The 18,265-nt window shown below is 46.5% G+C and overlaps 1 protein-coding gene and 1 pseudogene across 7 annotated transcripts in view; both read right to left on the bottom strand.

Annotated features, from left to right (window-relative positions):
• DIXDC1 (DIX domain containing 1) overlaps positions 1–18,265 on the bottom strand; it is a 74,065-nt gene that overhangs the window by 24,199 nt on the left and 31,601 nt on the right. For 5 of the 7 annotated variants that reach the window (XR_012333332.1, XM_073808214.1, XM_073808215.1 and 2 more), the window contains 6 exons: positions 14,244–14,369; positions 12,090–12,321; positions 11,098–11,205; positions 5,615–5,727; positions 4,076–4,224; positions 1,310–1,399 (listed from right to left, as the gene is read on the bottom strand). Coding sequence is in view for 6 of the 7 variants with exons in the window: in XM_073808214.1 (XP_073664315.1) it covers positions 1,310–1,399; positions 4,076–4,224; positions 5,615–5,727; positions 11,098–11,205; positions 12,090–12,321; positions 14,244–14,369 (818 nt within the window). In the remaining variant the exon portion in view is untranslated. Of the gene's footprint in view, positions 1–1,309; positions 1,400–4,075; positions 4,225–5,614; positions 5,728–8,341; positions 9,145–11,097; positions 11,206–12,089; positions 12,322–14,243; positions 14,370–18,265 lie in introns of those variants that run through there. The other 2 variants (XM_019941897.3, XM_019941899.3) reach the window with 2 other exon arrangements.
• LOC141279317 (Krueppel-like factor 17) lies at positions 14,377–17,943 on the bottom strand (annotated as a pseudogene).

Genomic DNA, 18,265 nt, shown 5'->3' on the forward strand with positions numbered 1-18,265 from the left:
ACCAGAATACTGGATGGAGGTCTGAAATTAAAGTAGTAGCTGTGAGGATGGAGAAAACTGGATGTAGATATTTAAAAAGTATACTGAAAAACTTGGTGGCTAACTGGATATAGAGGGAAGGGCCGCAAAGGATTCTAGGATGAGATTCAGATTTGTTTGGGGTATTTGGGTAGATGGATAGTGATAAAGAACAGAAACCTAAAAGACAAGTAGTTTTGGGGATGGGGAGAGAAGGAAGAGAATGGTATTTAATTTAGGACTCATTGAAATTGAGATGCTTATGGGGCATATAGTGGAGATAAGCAACAGGCAGGTGCATGTTACATTTATAAATGTAGAACTCCATGGAGAGAGCTAGGCTAGAAATAAATATTTGAGAGGCAACATATGAGACAGGTGGGAAGCAAGTGAAGCCATGGCAGCAGGTATTACCCAGGTGAATGGACAAGATAGAAGAGGGCCCAGAGTGGAACCCTGAGGAGCAGCAACATTTAAGGCACAGGCAGAAAAAGAGAAGCTTCAAAGGGGATGTGAACTAAGAATGCCACCTGCCAAGTCAATAAAGACAGCCATCAAGCCACTGCAGGACAACGGCCTGGGCAGTGAGCCCTGAGAGAATTCAGGGTGGACAAAAAGAATGCCCGCCTCTAGCAGTCAACTGCTGCAACCACCTCTGAGGAGACTCAGGATGAGAAAGCACAGGATCCTGGCCCCAGATAGCTGAGGTGCACATCAAAGGAACGACTTCAGTGAGCCCAGACTCTTGCATCTTCCCATACATAGAAAAGCATGAAATTCCTTGAAATACCTGGTTTTCTTTTATTAAGAGTAATCTTTTGATGTTCTGACTACCTGTTTTTGTTGCAAAAACTCCTATATATCCTGGCTTCCCCCCTTCCTTTTCGGAGCAGTCTCTCAGAGTTATCTGAGGTGCTGTGTCCTGGGCTTAAGTCCTCAGTTTTGTCCTTAAGTCCTCACCGAATGACACATAAGCCTTGACTTTTAGGTTGTGCATTTTTTATCAGTCGACAGGGACCTGAATGTAGACTCCACAAGGAGAGGGCCTGAGGTCTGATCTGTCCTTCAGGTGGCTCTGGCTCTTTGAAACAGTGTCTGGGACATAGTCAGCACACAATAAATATTTGTGGGAGAAAGGAAGTAGTAGTCAAACATATATGAGGAAAACCAGAATAGTGGAAGTCAGGGAAGGGAGCATTTTAAGAGGGCACAGATGAGTGTCCAATGCTAAAACTAAATCAAACACTCAAAGCAGATTATTCAGTGTCCAGTCACAAAAGAAGGAGCTCACCAATTGTTCCTCGGGATTGACTCCTGGTTCACAGAGGGCCAAGGGCCTCTCCTGTTCATCTTCGGGTAAGGATCCACTGAGCAGTAAGGCCTGGACAACCACAAAGGCAGAAAGAAACTTAACTCCCATCAGATGATGGAGTCTAGAGTTGGCCTTGGTAAGCTCATCCCAAAATGAAACTACAACTGGGCTTCCTCTAGAAATCTCCCTGGTAACTGTGGACCCTTAGATACCTCCAACTGCTCATCCTGAATCTGTCTAGAGTGCTTTTGTCCGGCCGGTGCTCCAGGCCTCTTTCACCTCTCTGGATACACCTGAATCCTCTGCTCCAAGGCTCCTTGGCCCCAGAAAAAAATTCTAAAAATAAACTTTCCTTTCAAAAGTGACATTTCAAACCAGAGCTGTTTAAACTGAATTTTACCAGCTGGAAAGTGAACTAGAAACAGTGTAGAATTATCCTGGCATAGAAAAGTTTATTATAAGGAATTATTTGGAATACATTTAGAGCTTGGACTTGGGTTTGTTTGATTCTTGTTTCATTTAAAAATTCTTCATTTTTGCTCCCTAGGGCAACCTGGATAGAACAAGAAGGAAAACGTATTTGCGGAAAGGTGTCCGTATTTATTTCAAGGCTTCACACCAGGCTTTGTTTTCATTAGAATATTGGTGGTGGGGTGTCGGGTGATGCAGGTTTACCCTGAGGCTAAGGAAGCTCAAACCTCAGGGCGCCTTCCCAGTCCTGCCCCTCCCAGGGTCCTATAGCTAACATTGTAGTCTATTGTAATCTGTAATCTTAATTCTTAAAGAAGCCCCCCCGCAAATGGTATGCTTTAGGACCCACAAAACTTGGATCTACCCCTGCAGGTAGGTACAAGACCTACGGGCTCAGTGAAAGATTTAAAAATCTAGCACCATTTTGTATCAAGATTTTTTTCTCAATCCAATCCAAAGAGAAGAGATACAGAGGTTAAACCTTGTTTCAATAAATATAACATAAATGACATCATAAATGTTGGTATATAAAATCATTTTAAGATCCAGCCACTACCAAGTCTACCAAGTACTAATTAATAATACAATTTTAGCCAAGCAAATGAATTTGGTTATCCCATGGAGTTGTGGCAGGGACCTGGGGAGAACGACACTACAGAAATACGGACTCTAGGGTCAAAGTGTTCACCCAGCTCTAATAACATACACTAAAAAGTCAGAAATCCTGGACGTGGCTCAGTACGCAACTTGTTCATCACTGAAAGAGTTAAGAAGCCCAGTGGATGCTGTGAGTCCCATTGTATTCTGTAATGGAACTGAATTCTCATTGTGATCCTGCGGCTGTGAATTAAAACTCCTCTGTTTGCAGGGAATATTAGGATGCTGACTTTCTGCCTGTTGATTCTCTTCTTTTTCTGTCTAATCCGCTATGGGATTTCTCCCAGATTGAAAAATGCAAACCAAACTGAAAACCAAATTGATGGATATCTATGTTCATACAATGAAATTATCCTGGGGAAAACCTGGTTGAGTACAATCCCAAAATTCTCCATGCTTTAATCCTTCCTATTAAAGGACAGCACAAAAAAACCATTCCATTAACTAAACCATTCCTTATTGGAGAGACAGAGAAGGGAACTAAAAGGCAGACATTTAAAAATACAGAGCAAATGAGGGAACAGCAACAACCTCCTTGGGAATGTTTAGGCAGTAAACGTTCCTCCAACCCCTCTCGGTTCCTGGGGCATACATTATGCAAATTATTTTACCACTGCACGAATCTCCCTTTTTCTTTAGGAACGCTTTGTGTCCCCACCCTGTTGCTGGCTGGCTGGGAGTACGCCCTCCACCGCCTGCAGGCTGCCAGAGCCACTCACATAATGTGGGCTTTGTTTACGTGTCCATAAATATTTGACAATTCAGAAGCAGTGCAGTTCCCAGCACAAACAGAAAGGAATATTCCTAGGCAATTTCAGGGTCATCAGAACACTATAAGGGCTCCCCCAAACACGGACAGACACACAAAGACGGAGGATTGAGGGGGGTCATTCAGGGTAGGAACTAAGTCAAGTGGGTCAGTTGGCCTCTGGGGGAGATTTGCTGGCACAGAAGGTATAGGAAAAACTGAAGGGCTTTGTTGCTCTTCTACCTGATCATTATGCCTTGGCGTCCACTTACAAATGCACTAAGAGTGAGCTAAATCCCTTAGCTAGACCAGGCAGAGACCTGCAGCATTACTGGCATTTACAGCCTTCCTGATGGTGAATTCCTAGGAGAAAATCCTGACTCTTCACAATGCCATTCTTCAGTGAAAGCTGCCATTGCAGGTCTGTGGCTGCAGACAGGGGAGAAACCCACCCACAAAGCAGAGAGCCAGAGTAGATGTTTGGTAATGGTGGATATGGCTCCCATGCTTGCAGAACTCCTAACAGCTGTGCCGTCAGCAAGAGTCCGTGAGGCCCATTTAAGCATACTCACTTGTAAGGGATTTTCTGCTCTTCCTGCATTACCCCCTCTATGTAAACTCCCCAATTCTGACCTCATACATAACTGAGTCAGTTTACTTTCAACTGATCCTAGTGACTCAAAAATAATAAACAATTGGTGCGGGAATTCCCTGGTGGTCCAGCGGTTAGGATTTGGCGCTTTCACTGCCATGGCCGGGGTTCAATTCCTGGTTGGGGAACTAAGATCCCACAAGCCATGCAGCCCCGCCAAGAAAAAAAAAAGGAAAAAATTGGTGCACCAAAGACAAACTACGAGGGAAAGAGCTACCTGTAATCCTGATATCATTTTCTTGGCTTCCTCCATTTCTTTTTCCAAATGTTCTTGTTGTTCCAACAGCTGTTCTTCCCATGAAGTCTCCAGATAGGGCCGGGGGCTGCCTGGTCTCCAGTCCCGGGACAATGGAGAGTCTGTCTCCTCTACAAGAGGAAAGGAGGGAGTACAGTTCATGTTGAAGAAAACTGAGCTGCAGGCAGAAAGCAGTTACAGACCTGTGTGTTCACAGGGCCAGGTCACCTGCCTGCTGAACCTTCTCTCACGGCACAGACTGGACTCTCCACCAGGTGGGGTTGTGAGACAGAAGGAATTGGACATTGACTGACTCCAGGCTCACGGGAGTGACGCTTATTCTGTTGGGGAGATCCACCCTCTTTCAAACCTTCAGGAAGCAATAAGACTCCCTGGGAATCTTGGTATGGGACAGATTTTACTCTTAATTCTCTAGAATTGGCATTCCTAGAGCTTGATCCTGCCTGCTACAAAGGGGGAAGCTGTCAGAGGCAATGAAAACAAAATTCCTGTTGGTTGCTCTGGAGCTTCAGAGGGAAGACCTCAACTCAAATTCCTTTGACCGTTCTGTTATGACTGAACCCCTTTCACGTATAACATTGTGTGAGTCACAAAGGAAACAAACCATACTTGTACAAAGTGTTTCATCTCTCTCTCTGGTTTTATTTCCCTATCTTTACAGTCTCTTTGCTCTGATTTCATTCATAAGAATGAATATGATAAGTATAATCCCTCTGGGTTGTTGTGCGACTAAATGAGGTAACCTATGTGCAGGGCCCGTGGTAGCTGGTTCAGAGCCAGCACTCTGTAAAGGCCTCCTTCTCCCTCCCCAGGGTGCCAGGAATTTCTGACTCAGGAACGAGACTGACTTTTTCGTACTAACACCAGGGCTAGATGGGAAATGGAATAAGGAAGAATTTAATTCCAGTTTTCCTTCAGAGGGCTTCAGTTTCATTATACTCCTTACAGGCAAATAAAACTCTAAGTCTTGTGCTTTGCTTCTTCCATGCTTTCCTCTCTGTTTAATGTAAGAAAAAGATCGACTGAGACAGAGGAAGACGTCTACACAAAGGGAACTCTGTGGTCCTTTCTGTAGCCTTTATACCAAACATGATGCAGACCTGCTCTGTGCTGTATGTTCTCACAGATGCCTCACCTCCTACTATATATTCCTGGCCCCAATTTAAGTTAGAGAAGCACTGAAGTTATTTGCATAACACAGAAATAATAAAAACTGTTAACTTGAGTAGGCTTCTGCCTGTTTCAAAGTCATCTCCTAACTCATAGGCAGCCAGCTAATGAACAGCCTGTCTACACGGCTGCAGGATATTTGACAGCTCGGACATCAGAAGTGACAATCTATGAGAGGATACAACATTCACTGGCTACAAAGCATTAGAGCTCTCTAGAGTGGACCCTGCATGCACAGAATATGGAGGGAGAAGGCCAAGGAGACAGTCAGGACCCCCAGACTCTTGAAGCTGTTCCTTGAGCCAACCCAGGCAGGCTGAGAAATAGTACCTGTTTTGTTCTCTATTCCTTCAGAAGGAATAATCACGAAATCTGCCTTCTCCTCCAACTGGGTTATAATAGAGTCGCTCTTTGCACTGTGGATAGGACTGGGGGAAGTCAGGCTGTGACCAAAGGAAAAGAAAGAGAAACAATTACTGCGAACCGTTGTTTAGAAGCCAGCTTTCCTAATTTATCCCAGAAACGTGTTCTTATTCATCTAACTCCTACTGCCTGACACAGTGCCTGGCCCACAGCAAGAACAAATGTTTGTTGAATGAATGATGAGCTTGTTAAATGAATGAAATGAATATTGAATGAATGAATGACCCAGTCCCAGGAAGTCTTTTCCACAACAAGGCTGCCTTTAAGCCTAGCTCACTGAGAAGAGATTTACCAGAAGGATGGATAATCTAGCATTTTAAAGAACCCTAATTTTGTTTGGTTTGGCTTTTTGTTTTTGTTTTTTACTTAACCACCACCTCCTCCACCATCATCCCTGGGCCCAAGTTCAGGGGCTGATGTAGTATGTGTTTTAGTAGCTTTGGGAGCTGGAAGGAAAATCTATTTCCAATACGTTGATCTTTCACTGACACATGCAATACCAGCAGAGTAATCACGGCAGATCAGCTCTGGGCTGATCCCAAGGTAGGGGATGGTGTGGAGGGTGCCTCAGAGGGGAGAAACTGCTGGAGTGCGGACAGTGCCAGGCTGGGCAAAGGAGCAGTGACATATCAACAAAGCTAGGACATGATACAGAAAAGGATGATACGTCAAAAGGGGAAAAGACCTGCTAGGGGATGGTAAAGGTTTACTTGATTTCCTGCCATCAAGGAGTTATTCATATCTCTGCCACACTATTTTCAAATTGTCATCAGAAACCTTGCAACAATTCTTAAATTCTGGTATAACTACTAGCCTTGGAAGGAACTGTTTGCATTTTTAGGGAAGCAGAATTTTAAATCCCAGAAGCAAATCTACAGGACACGATGGGAATGTGGCTGATGCTTCCGTCTGAAGAGCCATCTTTCTTTGCACCACACCTTGAGAACATCAGCACTGAAACAATCTCAGGGGTTGTGGGGTCTGCAGACCCAGCCCCCTCTCAGGAATTCTTTCCAAATCCATCACCCAGACAACAGTGAAAGTGTCTTGGATTCATTGACCCACTTAATGTGCCCCTGAAGTCTCCCAGGCTAATCCTCCCAGCCACGATCAGGAGTTAACATTTCATCTTCCTAGAAGCCACTAAAAATAAGAGCCAAGCACACTGGAGTTAGCAAGAAATTTCAAAAATCTCTGAAGCATCCTGAGGACTAGTGTCTCAACCTCCTCGTTGTCCAGAGTTTTGGGCTTTGGTGGGAATGACCTCAACCAGTAACACACCCTCATCCTTATTAGAACCACAGAAAAAAAAATTAGTTTTTTGCTTCTTCAAATTAAAAAAAGTCACTTAATCGTATCTATAGATCTACAACCCAAACAGGCAAGATGGGTGGAGAGAGGCAAGAAGTGGTATTCAGAAAAGGTAATTGCTTTACAGAACTCTCTATCCATCTTTCACCACTTAGGCAATCTGACTTCCAGGCCAACATGCATTAGCTGCTGGAAAAGCATTAGTCTAAGGGTACTATGTCATTCATAAGAAGAACAGATTTATGACACTTCAGGCCTCAGCATCCGCCTTCTTATAGAAATAGGGGTCCAAGTGCAGAAAGAGGTCTGCACCAGCTGCTCCTCTTTGAGAAATGATAAGACAACACTTTCTCAGCTGACAAGGTGTTATGGCTGACATGTTCCCTTGCCTGCATTTAGCTGGACCACTAAATGTGGGTATGTGTGAGACGAAGGGGGGCGGGGGCGGGGTGGTGTGAACCTAGGATGCAGGCGGAAAAATGCTTTCCTAAAAGCAGAGACGCATGCTCAGCTCCACTGGCTCCCTCCTAAGTGAGCTGTCTCCCATATAAGGGCAGAAAGAGGCGGATGTCGGCATATCCAACCCCACTGGGGGAGTGGCAGAGCAGCCAAAGGAAAACAACATTTCTCTTTCTTGAATTGGGGCTGCCAGTGTGTGAGGCCACGGAGAGGTAAAACCATGAAACTAACTGGCCAAGTCAAAAGGTAAAGGATCTGAGGAAGAAAAATCCTGAGGCACGTGTCAGAGCAGGCATCTTGCCGCCTCCCCAAGACGAACCTCACGGATGAGGATGGTACACTAAATCCTCTGCCTCAAGTCAGACAAAAGTATTTTAATGCTAATTAATTATATGATTTAGGCTCTCCCTGATTAGCTTTAAAACCCTATTTTATAAACAAGTAATTTCCTACTTGCCATCATAATCCTGTCAAGGAACAAGTGATTACAATATTAATTCCCACAGGTCTAACATCTCTCCAATCTTATCAGACAAACAATCTCCCAGCAAAGCTACCTTCAAATTAGAGTCAAATCAATTTTTTTAAAAAAAACGGGTGCTGGGCAATATGAGTTCTGTTCCGTCCTGAAGTGCCTCCTTCTGTAGAGACCAGACAGGGTCAAGGTCCACTCCTTCCCCTATGCTGGTTGCAGCTTCCTAAATCCACTGTATTTTACAGTGATAATCCCAGGCCAGCAGCCTGTTCTCCCCAATATAGCGCCCCCACCGATCCCCGCCTGTCTCTGGCTAACAGCATCCTCCAGTCCTGGCCCTGCTGCCACCCATGCCCCCCACCTCCAAAGCCAAAGTGGCTTCACCTCACCATTTGACTTGCGTCCCTCCCATGGTCCCCCTCGTGGCTCCGGCTTCAGCAAGTCGGCTTCCCGGGGTGAAGTGGGAGGCTGAAAGTCACAGCGCTCCCCAATTCGGGCATGTCTCCCCGCGCTGAGGCCCGAAGAACGACTCCACGGGCAGGCCAACTACCAGAGCCGCTCGCCCCGGTCCCGAGAGGGAGGAGGGAGGACAGAGAAGCAGGCGTCTCGGCCCCAGGGACGGGGATGCTCCCGGTTCTGAGGCGCGCTGTCCCAGCAGCTCAGACACTGCAGCAGCCCAGCCTCGGCGGAAGCCGCCTCCCCTCGCAGGCTGCGGGTCCCCGGCAGCGGCATCGTGGTCTCCGCGGCCGCGCGGCTCCGGGCGTGCCCCCGGGCGCAGGCATTTCAACCCATCTCCGACCCACCGGAGAAAGGCTGCCCGCAGCTCCGGCTGCGCGGTCGAGTCCCGGTCGGGCGGCAGGCAGCGATCCCAGCTCCGCACCGCCTCCCCGGTCCCACCCTCCCGACGCCCTCCCCCGCTTCCCAGGCTGTCACTTGCGGGCAGGCAGCGCCGGGCTCGGACCCAGGCTGGCGCTCGGCCGGCCGACTGAGCTCGAGGCGGAGCGGGGCGGGGCTGCGGGGCCCAGCGGGAGCCCCTGGCGAGGCACCGGAGAGGCCGCCGGTCGGCAGAGGGAGGGGTCTGTGGTCCCGGTCTGGAGAAGCCCAGAACTGATAGCGGTGCCTTCTCCTCTCTGAACCCTGCCTTCGTGGGCACGGAGGTCGGGGTGGGTCTAACGCGGCTCCTTGTGGGAGGGGGCTCCCCCGGAAACCCGCCGAACGCCTGTCTCCCGCACCCGCCCCTCGGGCGTTTCATGTGTTCTTTTTTCCCAGCTAAGGATCGTTTTGCTTGGATATGGTGAGAGGCTGGCCCGAGGTCTACAGGTCTACGAAGCAACAGGCGGGCAGTCGGGCAGGGCTTTGCCAGGGTGTCTCTCAAGGAGCAGGGGGAGGGGATGGGACATAAGGGCCTGTCTTTCCTACCTTCTGAACCACTCCCCGTTCTGAATCACATACCAGGGACCTCCTGGCCTTCATGGATCACTTAGACATTAGGTGGACTCCCCCTGAGTGGGGGGTGGCGGAGGGGGGGGAGGGGTGCAGAATGTGCCAGAGCCTTCTGGGTCCCAGCGTGCTGCCTGAGGATCCCAAAGAGGTGAGTGAGAGGTTGGCTTAGAAGAAAACGACCAAATCAGGAAGGAGAGAAAGAGGAAAGCAAACTATTCTTTGACCCCTCGCCTAGAAAACTGTCACTGTCGACCCACTGGAGCCTGATTTCCAATGGCCCCTAATTCACACGGTCTCATACCCCTGCTCCCAGTCTGAGTTCTGCCAGACAGGAGGAAAGCAGCTGCTCTCAGGAAAAAATCTAGACTCTTTTTTTCTCTAACTCTGGCAAGCACTATCAGGCACAGAAAAGTAAAAGGCCTGAAGCCATGCAGGAAGCAACAGATCTCATTATACAATGAAATATCCTTTGATTCTGTACCAAGTGATAGTCCAAGCAGCAAGCAAGGAAGGAATGGTTTAGATTCTCAGTAAAAGCACATCTATTGCTTAATGGGTACAAGGGTTCCTTTTAGGGTGATGAAAATCTCTTTGGACTGGAGAGAAGTGATGGTTGCACAATATTAATGAAGGTACTACATACCACTGAATTGTACACTTTAAAATGATTAATGGCTAATTTAATGTCATGTGAATTTTAAAAATAAAAAAACACAACTATTAAATGTGAAAATTAAAGTCGAGCAAGGTTACCAGTATATTAAAATGATGGAAAGAATTCCATGTGACCTCAGCAAATTAGAAAATGGTCCATCAAACTAAGATGGAATTTTATTAGGAAAAGAAATAGGAGGAAGGAAACAAACACATAAAATACATACATATTAGACAAAGAACAATTAGGCTTAACTATAACAGACTAATCCTGGGTTGAGGTAAGAGAGAAAAGGTTATAAGAGCATAAATTAAATATGATTCAGCAATGAAATGAAGTTAGTAAATAAGCTAACATGACCTGGGGATGTGTTTATAGGAGCATGATTTACATGAGCCAGGAGAATAATCTTTTTCTGCCACTATACTTGGCATTGATCAGGCTTTTATTAGAGCACTGTGTCCTGTTTTGGTCTCTGCATTTGGCTCTAAGGGATATAGACAACATTTTTCAGCTAGAGTCACACACATTGTTAGCCCACTCAAATGTGTACTAATCGGCCACAATTCCCAGCCCTGTAAATGAAAGGTGGGAACATTCTAAAGGCTCTAAGACAACTCTGTTCATTTTCTCTTGCTATGAGCTTTATACAGCCTTCTCAGGCCATAACTTAAGAGTCAGACTCAGGCACAAAGGCAGTGCAATGGAACTGGCTCTCACAAACACTGGCAGCTGATACGCAAATATCAGAACCATCGGGCTGGGCCCTAGCAAGTCCCAGTCATGCCCCCACGTGGACACAGCAAAGCACTGTCACTGATGTGTAGGAAATTCACAAGCATCCCAGCCTACCCTCCTGTCAGCACAAAACCACAGACCGTGCTGAGGGCTACCCCTTTAAAGCCAAACATAAACTGAGGGAAAGAGAAAGGGCTTCCGTGCCTTATTGCCTGTTGCATTACTACCTGAAACTGACAACCCTGAGAATCCCCACAATTCAGCTCTTAGGGAGGACTGTGGTGGTGAAGAATCTGAGGCCACAGTTACCTGGAGCAGCTGGACTCGGATGGGGACCTTTGCTGCCCTTCATACTGCTGCACCAGGGCTCGCACGCTCCAGCATGGATTCCCAATCTCCTCATCCACGCTGCTGTTCCTAAAGGCAGAGGGCACCAGCGAAGAAGGTGTCAGTCCTTCAGGTCAACCCAACAAGTACTGATAGACACCACTTTGGGAGCACTATGGGAAAAAAGATGAATAAGGCAAAGCCCCTGCCTTAAGGACACTTGAAACCTAGTAAGAAAGGTAGATACAAAAAAACAGTAATTTCACCAATCTCTGCAACACCTCAGAGTCGTGTTCCCTCTCAGCAGACGCACACCCACAAAGCATTTCCTGCCATGACTCTCTAGGACAGCCCGCCCTTTAGGATACACTCCAGGGGGAGACTCAGGGATGAATCGGGTTGTTGCTGCCACATATATCTCCCAGTGCAGAAAACACACTGTGCCAAAGGCATCTATTTAAAACTCTGGGTACTTCCCTGGTGGTCCAGTGGTTAAGAATCCACCTTCCAAGGCAGGGGACATGGGTTCGATCCCTGGTCAGGGAACAAAGATCACACATGCTGCGAGGCAACTAAGTCCATGTGTTCTAGAGCCTGCATGCCGCAACTAGAGAGAAGCCTGCGGGCTGCGACCAAGAGTCCGCGTGCCACAACTAAAAGATGCCGCAACTAAGACCAGATGCAGCCAAATAAATAAATACATGAATCTTTTAAAAAATAAAATAAAACAAAACTTTGCACACCAAAGCAAAAAATTACATATACGATTCCTTTACTTTCTACTAAAGGCAAAATAAACATCTCTAAAAGAGAGGGCCTTTTTTCTCTTTTGGAGTGCCCTCTCCAACCTCCATTCCATGCTCTTTTCTGCAATGTGGGCTGTTTAGGTGGTATTTCCCTTTACTGCACTATATCATTTAAGGGAAGAAATATCAGAGTGGGTTGAGTTCCCATCCCCAGATTTCCATCCTTACCTCTGTCTGTATCGAAAGACATCCCGCCCTGACCGTGACATGTCGTGACACACATCAGCTAGGGCGGCAGCTGCTCCCTGGGCCACAGCAGTGGCACAGTGCGGCTGGTGACTCTGCAGAGGGGCTCTGGCGTCCTGTCCTTGGTTCACTGTCCTGCTGGAGCCCGGTTTGAAATGAGCTGCCAAGGCCAGGACCAGCCTCATGATAGACTTCAGGTTGCCTTCCACGATATCTGAGGATCGGAACAGACCGAGAGGTCCTAAGAGAGAGGTAGAGAGCTGAGGACTCCTTCAGTTACTACATATTTGCTAGTGAGCAGGTAAGCAAGGCAATCAAGCTCTCTGTGTTCAACAGGGAGACAGAGTATTTGAAAGCAATTACAATAACGTACAATAACGTGTGAGAGGAGAAGTACAGGATTCTCTGGGAGCTCAGAGAAGAAGCATCTTGTCTAGTCTAGAGGGCTCTGGGAGGGATTCCCTGAGGAAGTGAGTTCTAAACTGAGACGTGACTGACCAATAATGGTTTATCAGATGAGGGAAGGGAAGGAAAAGAGTATTCCAAGAAGAGGGAACAGCAGGCATGAAGGTCTAGAGGTGAGACAGCACGACACACCCGAACTGCGCCCTCCAGTATGGGAGCCACTAGCCACATGTGGCTATTGAGCACTTAAAAGGTAGCTGTAGTCTGAGCTGAAACGTGCTAGTACTAACCTAGCACACACACAGAAACAGAATGAAAAATCTCATGAGACTTAGTACAAAAAATAGAATGTAAAATGTCTCATTAATAGTGTTTTACATTGATCATATGTCGAGCTGATAATATTTTGGATATGTTGGGTTAAGTAAAATATATTATTAAAATTATTTTCAACCATTTCATTTTTTTTTTTTAACCGTGGCTATTAGACACATTCAAGTCATGTATGAGACTCACGTTATATTTCTATGGCACACGCTGTGGAAGAGGAACAGAAAGCAGCTCAGCATAGCCAGAGCTCAGAGTTCAGGGGGAGAGGGTGAAAGATGGAGGAGGATGAACAGGAGGTGAGGTCAGAAAGGGCATGGTGAGCCAGAGGAAGGACTCTTAGGATTTTCTCCTAAGGGCCCTCAGATGCAGAGGGATGGCATGAGCATATATACTCTTAGAAAGATCATTCTGGCTGCGGTGTGGAGAGCAGAGGGGAGGGGGACAGAAATGGATGCAGTGGGACTAATTAGGAAGCTGTTGCACTTCTCCAGGTAGATGACAATGATGTCCTGAACGGCAGTGTTCCCTCAAAATAGCCGACTTTAATGGGCCAGATCCCCAAGCCCACTCCTCATGGGGACCAGATCTGAGATATTATGGCATTCTAAATTTTGTCCTAGAAAAAAAAGAGAAATGCAGGCAGAAAAAAATATAATAGGTCTGGTTAACATAAGGAAATAGGTAAAATTCTGTTTTAGTTTCATAGCCTTTTAAATATGCAAGGCTTCCAAAAGGATTGATTGATACCTTCTACAGGCACTCTCAATGGTCAGTATCTGCCCCGCATGAATGAGCCCAACACAGAGAACACTAATAACACATGAAAGGAGGGCTCCCTCCTGCCCCCCATTCTCATTAGAGCCACAGGCAATCAGGCCTAGAAACTGAAGGCTGAAACAGAATATAATCAGTTCGACAGAAGCAGTGAGAGGACCTGGGAGCCTGTGCCTTCTGAGGACACCTACACCATTTCTTCCCTGAAGCCTGGGCTCAAACTGGATTGAGAGGTGTCCTCTTCTGGCCATGTGGCTCAAAAAACTCAAAAAACATAATCTATCTTCATTTTTGATAGCTTAAACAAGACATTCTAAAATTAATATCACAATTTTATAATTTCTTTTCTGTTAATCTTCCTACACACACTCAAGCAAAACTTTGCTCAGTTAAAATGAATAGAGAACTTCTATCTTCACCCAGGTTTCCAAAGCACTTGGATTTTGATAATCGCTCTGTCCCAAGAGGATAACTTTCTTTATGGAAAAATGATACGAGGTCGTGGGCCTAACCCTACTAGAGTCTACTTGCAACGCTCAGCTACATAACAGATAGTTCTTCTGAGGGTGACAGTCACCAGGTAAAGATGAGTGTACTCACCCACCACGGACAGGATGAAGCACTGACCTTTAGCTGAAGTCTGGTGCATACGAATCTTTTTGGAGGCTACAAACTGTAACACTTTCTCCACATTATTTTTCATCTCCTGCTGGTTACTGGGACTCAGCTGTACACCACTCAGCTTTTCTCCTGCTGTTAGGATAAAGAAAATATTTGAAGTTATGGGGAGCAGTACTATCACAGTTTCATAGTAGCCAGACACAGAGAAAGAGAATATTTGAAGTAAACACTAAGATTATCTATAAATATGCAAGTGAGTTAGGCCTTGGTGTTTGTAATTTGGATGGGGAATAGGAAAATGAAAGTCTTTTGCAGGGCCTTCAAATTTTCAAATTTATTCCCAGGGGCCTGTGAAGTTGCTGTGCATACATTTTTTCATTCCACAAATATTCATGAATATTCATTCCACAAATATTCATGAATATTCATTCCACAAATATTCAGCACAATATGCACTGTGTGCCAGGCCCTATTCTAAACACCAGAGAAACAGCAATGACCAGGACTTCGTCTTCCTTCCATCATAGAGTTTATACCTGTAGTGATGACAGATGACCAAGGTAACAAATAAATCTTCAATATAATTTCAGGTAGTGATAAGTACTATGAGGAAAGACAAAGAAGAGTGATCACGGTCTCTCTGATAACACATTTGGGCAGAGGCTTGAATAAAGTAAGAGAGGTTAAGATTTGCGGAGGAAGCATTCCAGGCTGAGAATGCACAGATCCCAACCCCAAGGTGGGAATGAGCTCAGCTTATCTGAGGAACAGCAACAAGACCATAGGGCTGGAGTGGAGAGAGCAAGGAGTCGAGTCCTAGGGTAAGGTGGAGAGGTAAGCAAGGCCAGGCCATGTGGAGCTTTAGGGACCAGAGGAAAAGAGCAAAGACCTTGAATTTTATTCTATGTGTAATGGACAGCCAACAGAGGGTTTGAGGTAAGGGAGTTACATGATCTGATTTATGTTTTTAAAAGTTGACTCTGTGTGGACATAGATTATGTGAAGAGGAAATAGGGAGATTAGCTAAAAGGGAAGTGAAAACCATCAAGCAAGAGATAATGATGGTTTGGGAAGAAGCTGAGAGCTGAGAAGTCAGATACTGGGTACTTTCTTTTTTTAATTTTTAATTAATTAATTTTTTAAAGTACCAATGTTTATATGGGTCATTACAGGGCACTGAGAGTAAGAAAAGGGACTCAACACAAGGAAGAACAGGAGGTAATGCCAGGTGATAGCGGGTGGAGTCTGCTTCATGACAAGCCTCGAAGAGGCACAAAAGCTGTGTCCACTGGCTACTTGGGAGGTCTCCCCAGTGGGAGAAACGGTATCTTGCACCAGTTCAGGGAAGGGAGGGAAGAAGGGGGAATTTATCACCTGGATTTCTCCCATCTCCCATTAGTCAAATGTTATCCCAGGAGCACTAACTCTTCCACATTCCTGGGTTGCTAGTGGCTACTTGAGATACCAGATCCCATGTCCTGTGGGGTCATTCCATCCAAGTGTGGAAATGATGGGAGGAGACAAACTCTGGGTATGCGGCTGGTGAGTGCCGGAGAGAATCTGGTTTTGTACGTAAGATGTGTTCATGACAGTCCAACAGTGTTTTTCTTTTACCAGAAGAGGGAACCTGGCATAATGATCAAAGACCTTTCCCAAGGTCACATAGCTAGTAAGTGGTAAATTCAGGATTTGAACATAGTCTTGGCTCTGGAAACTGGCTCTGGAAACTGTCAAAGACCAAGATAAGGAAGTTGGATTTTATGCAGCAGGCAAAGGAGAGTCGCTAAAGGGTTTCAAGCTGGGAATGATGTAAGATAAAGAGCTTTTTATAAAGCTCCCAATCTCTACTTTGCTCCGTCTTCCCATGTGGCTGAACTTGGCACAAAAGTAGGTGGCCCCAGAGATGTGAGGACATCCAAGACAGTTTTTGAGCTCTGACTAGATCCAGAGCTCACATGGGCTTCAACACTGCCTCATAATCTTTCTGTCTTCATCAAAGCCTACACCTACCAAAGAGACTAGCTTGTCAGAGGCAGGCAGGATCTGGGCGGAAAGGTCAAAATGAGGGGAAGAGTAGATTGACCTAAAGACCAGGAGCAGGAGAACCAGCCATACATCCACTGTCAGCCAGTGGGTCTGGGGATGTTGGCACCCGCATATGAGCCCTTTGGTGCTGTCTGAGATGGTCAGATCTCATGAATTGTCGGCTGCACTGGTCACATTTATGGGGTCGGTATTTGGCGTGTATCCGAGTATGTCTTCCAAGTTCATCAGATCGGGAGAAGGACCAAGTACAGGCTTCCCACATGCATTTACAGGGCCTTTCACCTGTGTGTTTGAGTTGGTGACTCACGAGGTGGGAGCCCTTAGCTTTTTCACAGTTCTCTCAGTTGCAGCAGTTAAGGCCTTGAATCTGGGGATCTCCTCCTGGGAGCCCTTTCCTGGGCCCCAGAATACTGCTCTGCTCTCCGTGGAGCAGGTAGACTACTTAGGTAGGAAGGAGTCTTCCTGGGAGACTGGCTGGCTCACAAAAGAGCCCTGGGATTCCAAAGCCAGCAATAATGGGATCCAGTGGGGGCATCCCTAAGTTGTGGGGTTTCTAGACTGCAACATCTGAGCCAAAGAGGGGAGCATTGCCTGGGCCTCAGTGGAAGGCACGGTTGTATACAATAATGTTTTACGTGTTAAAGGGTCTCTGTTAGAAGTTACTGTTGGGAAGCCAGAATAAGGCATTGTTCGCATTCTGATGTGGGACATCATTGGGATTCCACTGGCAGGTGAGACTGGAGGCCCATTGGGGGCCATTCTTAGATTCCCACCAAAGGTCGTAGCCCCTGGAATACTGGGCTCTCCTAAGGGCATTGCTTGGGGCCCCTGGAAAATCATCATTCCTGGCTGGGAAGGAGACATTCCCTGAGTAAATCATCTGGGAAGGAGTGAAAGTCACTTGGGGGCTCACACCGTGGTCAGGCAGCAACATACAGAACTGTGGTCCCATTTCACTGGCATTCTGGCTGGGTGCCTCAGCAGAGACCAAGGGGATCCTATCCAGCTCTGTGCACTGACGGACATGTTGAAAACCTGATGGGCCATGGTTCCGAGAGGTGTGCACTCCACTGCTTCCAGGAGATGAAGACATGTCCAAGATAGACAGTGACTTCTCAGTCTCCTCTGTGAACTGGTGCAGAGCCACATGCCACCGGCTCAGGCCCTTGGCTCCCTGCTCCATCTTAACCTGGGATCGGTTGCACATTGAGACTACACAAGGGTCCAGACCCACACCTGAGCAAAGCTCCTGGGTACATTTTTAATATAAAGCGCACAGCACACGTGAAGGACTGGATATGATATATGAGGAAAAGAGAATAATAAAAGACAACTTCTAAATGTTCTGCTTTAACAGCTGGGTGAATGGTACTGTGATGTGTTAGATGAAGAATCTCAGAGGATAGAGGGATCAGCAGGGAGAAGGAAAAACTCTGATTATGACACATGAAGAGAGCTGCAGTTTTTTCTTTTGGCCCAATCAGAGATTGAACCCAGCCCCTCATCAGTGAAAGCGCCGAGTCCTAACCACTGGACCACCAGGGAATTCCCAAGAGCTGCATTTTAGACATCCAAGCAGAGACGTTGAAAAGGAAGTTGATATTCATGTCTAGAACTCAATGAAAAGCTTAGGGCTAAAGATACAAATTTGGGAAGAGCTCACTTAGGGATAGAGAATATATAAGGACTAAGGTCTAAGCCTCTAAGGAGAACTTCAACATTTAGAGGTCAGGAGGGAGGAGACAGCCAGCAAAGCTAACAGGAGAGGCCAGTGAGGAAGGAGGAAAACTCGAAACCACAGGGTCCTGGAGTCCAAGGGGAGAAGGTGTTTGGAGGAGGAGGGAGTGATCCACTGTCAGGTTCTGCTAAGTTGAATACAGCGAGGACTGAGGCCTGGCCACTGGATTTGACAAGGCAGAGGTTGTGACCTTGAGGAGAGCAGTTTCGGGGGAGTAGTGGGATCAAAAGCCCAGTGAAGGCTG

This window comes from Tursiops truncatus, chromosome 8, assembly GCF_011762595.2.
Source record: "Tursiops truncatus isolate mTurTru1 chromosome 8, mTurTru1.mat.Y, whole genome shotgun sequence".
Taxonomy (NCBI): Eukaryota; Metazoa; Chordata; class Mammalia; order Artiodactyla; family Delphinidae; genus Tursiops; species Tursiops truncatus.